Source organism: Lathyrus oleraceus, chromosome 5 (assembly GCF_024323335.1).
Source record: "Lathyrus oleraceus cultivar Zhongwan6 chromosome 5, CAAS_Psat_ZW6_1.0, whole genome shotgun sequence".
Classification (NCBI taxonomy): domain Eukaryota; kingdom Viridiplantae; phylum Streptophyta; class Magnoliopsida; order Fabales; family Fabaceae; genus Lathyrus; species Lathyrus oleraceus.
This window is the reverse complement of record NC_066583.1, coordinates 236,434,289-236,445,132: the sequence shown is the minus strand read 5'-3', so window position 1 is coordinate 236,445,132 and position 10,844 is coordinate 236,434,289. Positions and strand designations below refer to the sequence as shown.

Here is a 10,844-nt window from a genome sequence, read left to right as displayed (position 1 = left end):
AAGGTTACTCTACAGTAGATATCACCTAGGACTAGGGATACTCTGTATGAACCAGAGTATTCTTGATATTATACAGCTTAACTTCACCCTAATTGACATGGACATGGGAATTAGGGTAGATTGATTAAAGGTTTTCTCACTAAGGACTTGGGAGAAAATACCCTTGAGAACCGGTAGTAATTGATATTTGTTGATGCAATTGTGACTCAGAGTTATTACAGGGATAAATCATACACCTTCCCTGACATTGTTCCTTTTTTCTCCATAAACCCTTATTTTCATCCTTCTTTACCTTTACTTTTATTATTATATTTTTACACTTAAAAACCAAATTAATACTTTTTGTTTAATTGAATGATAAATTAAACTCAATATTAACTTGCAATCCTTGAGATCGACATTCGTGTAATTTCCCCATTATTACTATAAAAGGCAAAATAGTACACTTGCTATTTTTCCGATCAAGTTTTTGGCGCCGTTGCCGGGGACTGCCAAAAATATAGAGTTTAATTTTAATTTTAATTAAAATTTTGTTGATCTGCAATAAAATTATTTTTCTGTCATTTATAATTTACTAATTTGTGTATGCGAGGAGAACCCTCAGTTGAATTTCTTTTTGACGCGGAGATCGAGAGAACCCTTCACCGAAGACGCAGAGAACAAAGAGTGGATTCTACAGAAGAAAGTACCTCTGATCACTCAGAAGTCAAGGAACCAATGGCTGAAGTTCCTCCAATTCCACCTCCTCTACCTCCGGAAAGACTCCTGGGTGACTATGGAGGTGCAAATGCACCGGGTGGTCGACTGACCATTGTTAACCAACCGGTGAATGTGAGAAATTTTCAACTACATCCTAGCACGATCAATCAATTTGAAAGAAAACCTTTCACCGGAAAGGTTAATGAAGATGCCAACAAACACCTGCAAAGATTTCTGACCATGAGCACCACCCTGAAAATTGATGGTCATACTGATGAAGCAAAAAAATTAAGAATGTTCCCGTTCACTTTAGCTGAAGAGGCGGAAGAATGGTTCTATTCTCTTCCTGTCGGTAGTATCACATCCTGGGAGGAGATGGAAACTGTATTCTTAAATGAGTACTTTCCAGCATCAGTATTCCTGAGAAAAAGGTATGAAACTCTGAATTTCAAACAGAAGGATGGTGAATCATTGGGAGACACTTACAAAAGATTCAAAAGGATATTAGTCGCGTGTCCCACTCATAATATGGATCAGACCGAACAAATGCAGATGTTCGTTAATGGGCTGAAAATAAAAACAAAACATTTGATTGATACAGCAGCCGGTGGCTCAATAAATTTCTCAACAGCCACTGGTATCAAGAGGATTATTTAAGCAATAGCTGCCAATAAGCATCTAGAGCTATATGACAGATATACCAGTCATCCAGATTGGGTGATTGATCTAAAATTAGAGACAAATAAAATCTGTCTGGAAGACACTGTTGCTGCCGAATTAAACAAAAAGCTGAAAGCTATGAATATAGGTACTCAACAGATAGCGCAAGTCCAGTCGGCTCAGGCGAGCACCTGTGAAATCTGTAATGGACCTCATCACACGGTCTATTGCTTTGCTATTCCCCAACAAATTAAAGAGATCAAATTCTTGAAGCAGAATAATCCGTATTCTAACACTTACAACCGAGGTTGGAAGAATCATCCAAACTTCTCCTGGAAAGATCAGAGTGGGAATGTTTCGCAACAAGGTACAGGGCAATATCAGACTCAGTATCAACAATAACAGCAACAACAGGCACCTAAAAAAAGTTAAATGGGAAATTGCCATTGAAAAGTTAGCAGCTCACAGCATACAGTTTCAAGAAGAAACACGGGCTAATTAGAAAAACACCACAGCCTCCATAAAAAATCTTGAAGTACAAATGGGACAAATAACACAACAGTTAGCTTCAAACTCTCAAGCCCCGGGTACCCTACCTAGTGGTACGGTGACAAATCCGTGGGAACATAACACTATTAACACTGTCACAACCAGAAGTGGAAAGTCAATAGAGGAAAATGATATAGAAAAAGATGGATTGATAGAGGTGGATTTAGAAATCAAGGAAACAAAAATACACGATGAAGTAGCAATACCACCCTCTGTCAAGGAGAAGGAGAAGGTTCCTAAACCCATAATCAAACTCCCTTACCCTCCAAGACAGAAAAAGAAAAATCAACATGAAAAGAATTTTGAGAAAATCCTGGAGATGTTCAAAAAACTCGAAATCAATATCCCTTTTTCTGAAGCATTGGAACAAATGCCAATATATGCCAAGTTCATGAAAGACATAATTTTCAAGAAGCGTTCCACTGATACGGAACCGGTCAAATATCCCTTTTTCTGAAGCATTGGAACAAATGCCAATATATGCCAAGTTCATGAAAGACATAATTTCCAAGAAGCGTTCCACTGATATGGAACTGATCATCCTAACTAAAACATGTAGTTCCATTCTCCAAGGCATGAAAATCCCAGTGAAAAAGAAAGACATGAAATTGGTTACTATTCCTTGCACTATTGGTGATAGAAAATTCAAGAAGGCTCTGATTGACTTAGGAGCAAGTGTAAGCTTGATGCCACTGTCCATCTATAAGAAATTAGGCATTGGCTTTGTTCAAGATACTCGAATGACACTTCAATTTACGGATCGCTCTGTTAGGCGACCCTATGGTATTGTAGAAGATGTTCTTGTAAAAATTGACAAGTTTGTCTTCCTAGTTGACTTCATCATTCTGGAAATGCCGGAAGATGAGGAGATTCCTCTCATATTGGGAAGACCTTTCTCGGAAACAGGACAGTGTATGATAGATATTGATGAAGGAACTATGACCCTCAAGGTCTATGATGAAGAGTTAAAAATAGATGTGAGGAATACAATGCAATACACAGATGATATCGGCACAATCAACACTATAGAGATAATCGACCAAGTAATTGCTCAAGAAAATGAATAGCATAGACCCCAGTCACCACTAAACCGGGTCTTAAGCTTATCCATTTTTGAAAGTAATGAAGATAAAGGAGAGTGTGAGGTGCTTGCTATGATGGAAAAACAACCTGAATGGATTAGATCTAGACCACATCGGTGGGAAGATCTAAGACCACCACCATCTCATGTCACTGAAGAACTAAAAAAAGGAGTGAGTCGGAAGCAGTTACCAACAAATCTGAAGTATGTATTTCTAGACACTGAAAAAATAATGCCCAACTATCATTAATGCTAGTCTACAGAGTGTCCAAGAGGCAGAACTCATTCAAGTGCTTAAAAAATTCTTAGGGTGCAATCGGATAGGCAATTGAGGACTTAAAAGGTATAAGCCCGATTGTTTGCATGCACAAGATCTTAATGGAAGATAATCACAAATCGGTAGTGCAACCACAACAAAGACTTAACCCAACCATGAAAGAAGTGGTACACAAAGAAGTTATAAAACTCTTGGATGCGGGCCTAATCTACCCTATCTTCAATAGCTCTTGGGTAAGTCCAGTCCACGTGGTACCAAAAAATGGGGGCACAACGGTAATAAAAAAATGAAAAGAATGAGTTGATTCCAACCCGAACTGTTACAGGTTGGAGAGTGTGCATCGATTACAGAAGACTAAACGTGGCAACAAGGAAGGATCACTTCCCGTTACCATTCATTGATCAAACGCTGGAAAGGTTAGCAGGACACGATTACTATTGTTTCCTTGATGGTTACTCGGGGTACAACCAGATTGCGGTTGCCCCTGAAGACCAAGAGAAGACTGCATTCACATGCCTCTATAGTATTTTTGCTTATAGAAGAATGCCATTTGGATTGTGCAACGCACCGACCACCTTTCAAAGGTGTATGACTTCAATCTTTATTGACATGCTCGAAAAGCATATGGAAGTATTTATGGATGACTTCTCAGTATTCGATTCTTCATTTGATAATTGTTTAACTAACTTGTCACTTGTGTTAGAAAGATTCCAGCAAACAAATTTGATCCTGAATTGGGAAAAATGTCACTTCATGGTCCGGGAAGGAATAGTCCTGGGACACAAGATCTCCAACAAAGGTATCGAAGTGGACATAGGAAAAGTGGAGGTAATAGCAAATTTACCACCACCGGTAAACGAAAAAGGCATCCGAAGCTTCTTAGGACATGCGGGTTTCTACCGCAGATTCATAAAAGATTTCTCCAAGATTGCCAAACCACTGACTAGTCTGCTGGTAAAAGATACCCCGTTCTTATTTGACAAGGAATGCAGGAAAGCCTTCGAGGCCTTGAAGAAGGAGCTGGTGTCAGCGCCCATAGTTATTGCCCCAGATTGGTCTCTCCCTTTTGAGATAATGTGTGATGCGAGTGATAACGCAATAGGGGTAATACTAGGGCAACGCAAGCAGAAGCTCTTGCATGTGATCTATTATGCAAGCCACGTACTAAACCCTGCTCAAATGAACTATGCAACCACAGAAAAAGAACTACTAGAGGTGGTATACGCGTTTGATAAGTTCAAATCCTATCTGTTGGGATCAAAGGTAATTGTATATACTGACCATGCTGCTTTAAAATATCTTTTTGCCAAACAGGAATCAAAGCCAAGGCTGCTGCGATGGATCCTACTACTATAAGAATTCGACTTGGAAATCAAAGACAAAAAGGGTAGTGAAAACATTGTTGCTGATCACTTGTCTCGGATGACTCCGATTCAAGAAATAGAAGAAACACACCCCATCAGAGATGAGTTCACGGACGAGCGTATTCTAGCCGTTAGGCATATCCCATGGTTCGCCGACTACGCGAACTTTGTGGTAGGTGGACTGATACCTGATGACTTTGACTCTAACAGACGAAAAAAGTTTTTGCATGATTGCAGGTTCCATTTGTGGGACGATCCATTCCTCTACAAAAAGGGATTCGATGGCCTGGTCAGGAGATGTGTTCCAAAGGAAGAGCAGAGGGAAATCTTAAAAGCCTATCATAACTCAAAATATGGAGAACATTTCAGCGGAGACAGAACCGCAACCAAAGTCCTCCAGTCTGGATTGTACTACCCTACATTGTTCAAAGATGCACAAGTAGTGGTAAAAGAGTGCGACAGATGTCAGAGAACAGGCAACATATCCAAAAGAAATCAGATGCCTCAGAATGCCATGTTAGAGGTCGAACTGTTCGATGTGTGGGGGATAGATTTTATGGGACCCTTCCCACCTTCCTTTGGAAAGCAATACATTCTGGTTGCAGTTGACTATGTGTCGAAATGGGTGGAAGCAGTTGCACTGCCCACGAATGATGCAAAGGTGGTAATAAATTTCCTCAAGAATTGTTTCTTCGCACGGTTTGGGGTACCAAGAGCACTGATTAGTGACGAAGGTACCCACTTCCTAAATAAGTTGATGGAGAACCTACTACGGAAATACAATGTCAAGCATAGAATCGCCACACCATACCACCCCTAGACTAGTGGACAGGTTGAGGTATCCAATCGGAAAATCAAGCAAATCCTAGAAAAGACCGTCAGTGCCTCACGAAAAGATTGGTCAACCAAGCTCGATGATGCACTATGGGCATACCAAACAGCGTTCAAAACACCAATAGGTATGTCCCCGTATCAGTTATTCTATGGTAAAGCTTGTCACCTACCACTCGAACTTGAGCATAGGGCGTTTTGGGCTACCAAATTCCTCAACAATGATCTTTCCAAAGCGGGTAAATCTCGGATCCTCCAATTACAAGAGCTAGAAGAATTCAGAAATCAAGCGTATGAGAATGCCAAGATATACAAAGAGTAAACCAAAACCTGGCATGACAGGTGCATTCAGAAGAAAGACCTCCAGGAAGGACAACTGGTGTTATTATTCAACTCAAGGTTGAAGCTCTTCCCAGGGAAACTAAGGTCACGATGGTCGGGACCCTTTGAGATACAAAAAGTATTTGCGCATGGAGCCGTTGAACTAAGAAATCCAGCAAACATAGACACGTTCAAGGTGAATGGGCAGAGAGTTAAACCGTACATACAAGACTAGGAGGGTGGTCCAATCGAAAAAATCTGTCTCACCTAAGCAGATGGAGAACCGTCGAGCCATGCGACATTAAACGAAGCGCTTCGTGGGAGGCAACCCACGCTTTTTATTTCTAATCAGTTGTATGTGTCTGTAGGTTTATACAGGAGCTCTACAAGGAGGGAACATCACATATCCAGAGGAACCAGTAGTTGAACCAACGAGAAAACCACAAAACGGCCAAAAGGACAGCCTGACACGGCCACCCGTGTCAACTGACACGGGCCGTGTTAGGAGAGGGAAAAGCAAACGACCAAATGGAAAAACAGTGGCCTGACACGGCCACCCGTGTCAGTTGACACGGGCCGTGTCAGTTGACACGGGCCGTGTCAGGAGCACTGAAAGAAAAAGGAATTTTTGATTTGGTAAACAGTAGCCTGACACGGGCGTGTCAGGCAGGCGGAATATTTGAATTTTTTTGAAAATTTTGAATTTTCATGGGACCCACCCACTTAATGCACCATTAACCACACATTTTCCCCATTTACCTTATCAGTATCTGATTTTCCTCCCACACCTCATTACTCGCTCTCATCATTCTTCATCTCTTTCTCTCACACTCTTTCAAATTCCATTAAAACTCATAAACCTCACCATATAAAACCTTCCATAACCCCCATCTCCACTCACCTATCGCCAAAACACCCTTCACAAATATTACTCCCCTCGCCGTCCCGGTCTTAACCACGGTTTTGGAATTTCCTAACTCGAAAGTTCAAATTATTTCTATTTTTTTCAGGTTCAAAATGCCCCCGCGGAGAATCCTCACCGGAAAGCAACACCTTGCGAAAATGGCAAATTCATGGAAGCGCCCGAGTCGGAATCCAAATCCACACAACATCGTGTTTGACAATCTGAGACAAGAACGACGATACCAAATTCACCGGAAGCGTAAACTCACGTCGACAAGGTATATGTGTGAGCATACTCTGAACGCTCTGGGGCTGAAAATGGAGGTATACCGGATGTTCCATGTTTTGGGAATGCTCGAGTTCATGAGTTTGGAAGCGCAAACATACGAGCGCATTACTCTCGAGTTCCTCGGCACGTTGGAATTTCAGCTGGAAAAAAGGTGGATTGACACGACCAGGTATTATTGCGGCACCTTACGTTTTCGGTTATTTAATAATTATCATGAATTGTCTGTTGAGAAGTTAGTTGCAATAATCCGACTCCCTCTGAACGGACCAAGAGCGGTCCCAGACGGGTTCTCACCTAAGGATTTCTAGATCGCCATCACCGGGAGGACGGATTACTCCTCCAAAGGTTCGAAAGCCTCAGGCATCCAGAATCCATGTTTCAGGTACGCCTAGAAGGGTTTAGCCTATATCCTGTTTGGAAGAGGCGATAGCACATGGGTAGCTACTCAAAGAGAGGTATTCTTTATGTACTCGATGGCTCAAACCAAAGCCATCAATGTAGCTGCCTTTGCAGCAAACTATCTGGGCAGAGTCGGCCGAGCAAACTACGGAGGCATATCCGTAGGGGGAATGATCACCCAAATCGCTGAGCATTTCGGGTATCAAGTTGTTTTACTCGAAGACACGCCAATTGTAGGTAACACAAAAATTGATATGTTTGCTCTAATTTCACAAGGTATGATTGTTGTTGCCCCTACTTACTATTCCGTACTTATCCATAAGAGGTTTATCATAGCTCTTCCGAATCCGGACAGAGTTGCTATTACTGACTGTGTTAATTGGTTGTATGTGAGCGCCGACCCCGATGTGGATGAAGGCCACGAAACTGACCATTTTACTGCAGGTGAGAAATTTGTGGATGACCATGTCGAAGGAACGGAAATAGAAGAGGAAGATCCTCAAGCACCTCCTGAGCAGTTTGTCCCACCGCATCAGGAACCCACCCAACAGGCGGCGGGTTCATCATCTTGGTCAACTGACCAATGGAGTTGGGTACAAACCGAGATAGATGACTTGAGAACTGAACAACAATGGCAAGGCATCGAGCAAGCCCGTCAAGGAGCGATGTTGGATGAGATGAGCAGTATGATGCGACAATTGATGTTGCATTTCCCGCAACCACCTCCTCAGTAGGACCCTATGAGTATTATCTTCCGCTCTTGTTCAAAAACAATATGGACAATGTTGAGTTCAAGTGTGGGGGAGATTTTATGTCTTTTATTAGTATTTGGTTAGTGTGTTATTTTTACTTTTGTATTCTAGATTTAATTTGTCTGTCGAAGGTACATTATGCTGCGAGTGTGTCAAGTCTGTGTTGACAGGTTCGAAATAGTAATGATCTCGATTGAGAGTGGATGAAAGAATCACACCACTCACCATGGATTATTATGAAGGATCTCCCCAGAAAGTGACACTGCTGAAAGTGAAGATCGGACGCAACGTATACAGCTTAACCGACACGAGTATCCTGTACATTCCGAAGTAAGAAAGAAATCGCACCAAATAAATGAGTATTGTGGATCCTGTCAAAGCGGAACCAAACCAAGTGATTCATAAAAAGCCAAACACATTGAGCATCATGAGCGTCATTCAGGTTTGTCTTTATCACTCTAAATTTGCATAGACTCTCTAGGACCGTCACTGCATGATACACACACTGAGGCACGTTGTTTGTAATTAACCCCGAGCCTTTCTAGCTATCCCGAATAATTATATCCCTTGTTAACCCCATTTGAGCCTATATCCATTTTTTTGCTTTAAACACCATAAATGTAACCATTGGCCAAAACACTTCCTTACCCTGTTCAGAGTCATGATAATACATTCAAAGTTGTGTGGAAAAGCTAAGTTTGGGGTAAAAACCCCAAAAGCACCCAAAGCCCAAGAAAGTGCAAGAACAAAAGAAAAAGAAAAATTGATGAATCGAGAGAAAGAAAGAAAAATAAAAAGAGAAAAATGATAACTCGAAGATTCAAAAGAAAGAAGCATGAAAAAGGGAAGTCGGGGAAGAAGAAATAAAAAAATAAAATCGAGGAAATAAAAGAAACAAACACAGGATGTAACATCGACTCTGAACCAAAAGCCACTTGTTTTCCTTTTTAATGATCCATACCTTAACCCAAGCCAAGCTACAACCTGAAAGACCTCAAAAGTGTGTGTGTTGTGTGTAGGTGATGAGAAAAGAGAGACTATTCAAACTTGTGAGTGATATTGCATACTTTAAATTATGAGTGTAAACAGCTTACCCCGAGAGAATTGGTGAGAATGTGATATAAGCTGACAGGTGAAACAGTGATTTGAAGTGGAAGTGTGAATAAAGACTTACAAGGAAAGGCAGGACTTGTGGAAGGAAAAGGGATGACGTTAGGGAATGATCTCAGTAGTGGTGGAAAACATGAAGAGTTCTGGGAGGTGACAATATATCTGAAACATTACTTGGGACAAGCAATGAGCTAAGTTTGGGGTTGTGATCAGTCACCATTCACATTGAGTTTTCATTACTGATTCGACGTGAAACGGAGGCATTCGACACACTATGCAAGCATTTATCGTACATTTCGAATTAGTTTTACTTCTGTCATTTTATTTAAGCATTGGTAAATCTTTGTTATGTTTTACTTTTTATTGTCGTGATTTTATGCATGGGATAGCTGTGTTTGTGTCCAACAAATCTAGGTAGAAGAACCAGAGAACTCAGAACCAGACATTGCAAGATTCTGGCAAGCAAAGGAGCAGAAAACCTCGGTACAAGAGGCCACCCTGGTCACCTGACACGGGTCGTGTCAGGGCAAGGGAAGACAAGTGAAAAAAACATTAGCCTGACACGGCCACCCGTGTCAGCTGACACGGGCCATGTTAGACAGTATCCTCAACCGTGTCACCCCTTGCCAGGGGTGTGTCAGCAAGAATAGTAGGCTGACATAGCCACCCGTGTCAGCTGACACGGGCCGTGTCAGCCCAAGCCCAAAAATCCAGTTTTTCTCGGGTTTTTCGTTCGTTGGGCCTTTTAGAGATATCTTTGGACCTGTCCAACTGCTGCTAGGAATTTTCACTATAAAAGAAGGTCTTCTCCCAAAGGAAAAATTATCTTGGAATACGGCAAAACACAGTATTGTGAAGCAATCAAGTATTACAAAGATCAAGGCATTCGGAGAGCTGAAGATATTCATGAGCGGGAGCGATTGAAGATCAAAGTCATCCAATTACTTGTAATGTGTAATTTTTATCTTGAATTTGTTTTGAACAATATGAGTAGCTAAACCCCCCAATGCTATGGGGTGTCCCTGATTTAGAATTGTAATGAATTTGAGTTTACATTTGCATTTATAATATTGTTTTTACGGTAACCTTTTGATGTGTTTATTGCTTTCTATTTCGGACCAATTGAGATTGATGTGTGGTTATCAATTAGGCTGGACCACCATTGATAAGGTTTTCATAAGGTTACTCTACAGTAGATATCACCTAGGACTAGGATAGCCTGTATGAACTAGAGTATTCTTGATATTATACAGCTGAACTTCACTCTAATTGACTATGGACGTAGGAATTAAGTTAGATTGTTTAAAGGCTTTCTCACCAAGGACTTGGGAGAAAATACCCTTGAGAACTGGTAGTAATTGGTATTTGTTGATGCAATAGTGACTCAGAGTTATTACAGGGATAAATCATACACCTTCCCTGGCATTGTTCCTTTTTTCTCTATAAACCCTTATTTTCATCCTTCTTTACCTTTACTTTTATTATTATATTTTTACACTTTAAAACCAAATTAATAATTTTTGTTTAATTGAATGATAAGTTAAACTCAATATTAACTTGCAGTCCTTGAGATCGACATTCAGGGAATTTCCCCATTATTACTATAAAA

The 10,844-nt window shown here is 40.9% G+C and overlaps 1 protein-coding gene across 1 annotated transcript; it reads left to right on the top strand.

Moving 5' to 3' along the window:
* The first annotated feature begins 2,594 nt into the window (after positions 1 to 2,594).
* LOC127079944 (uncharacterized) lies at positions 2,595 to 2,975 on the top strand. Its single transcript, XM_051020292.1, has one exon. The coding sequence runs from the start codon at positions 2,595 to 2,597 to the stop codon at positions 2,973 to 2,975; it is 381 nt and encodes a 126-aa protein (XP_050876249.1).
* The last annotated feature ends 7,869 nt before the right edge of the window (positions 2,976 to 10,844 follow it).

What these genes read in the sequence shown, in the direction of transcription:
- LOC127079944 (XM_051020292.1), top strand. Translation starts at nt 2,595, where the DNA reads ATGCCACTGTCCATCTATAAGAAATTAGGCATTGGCTTTGTTCAAGAT.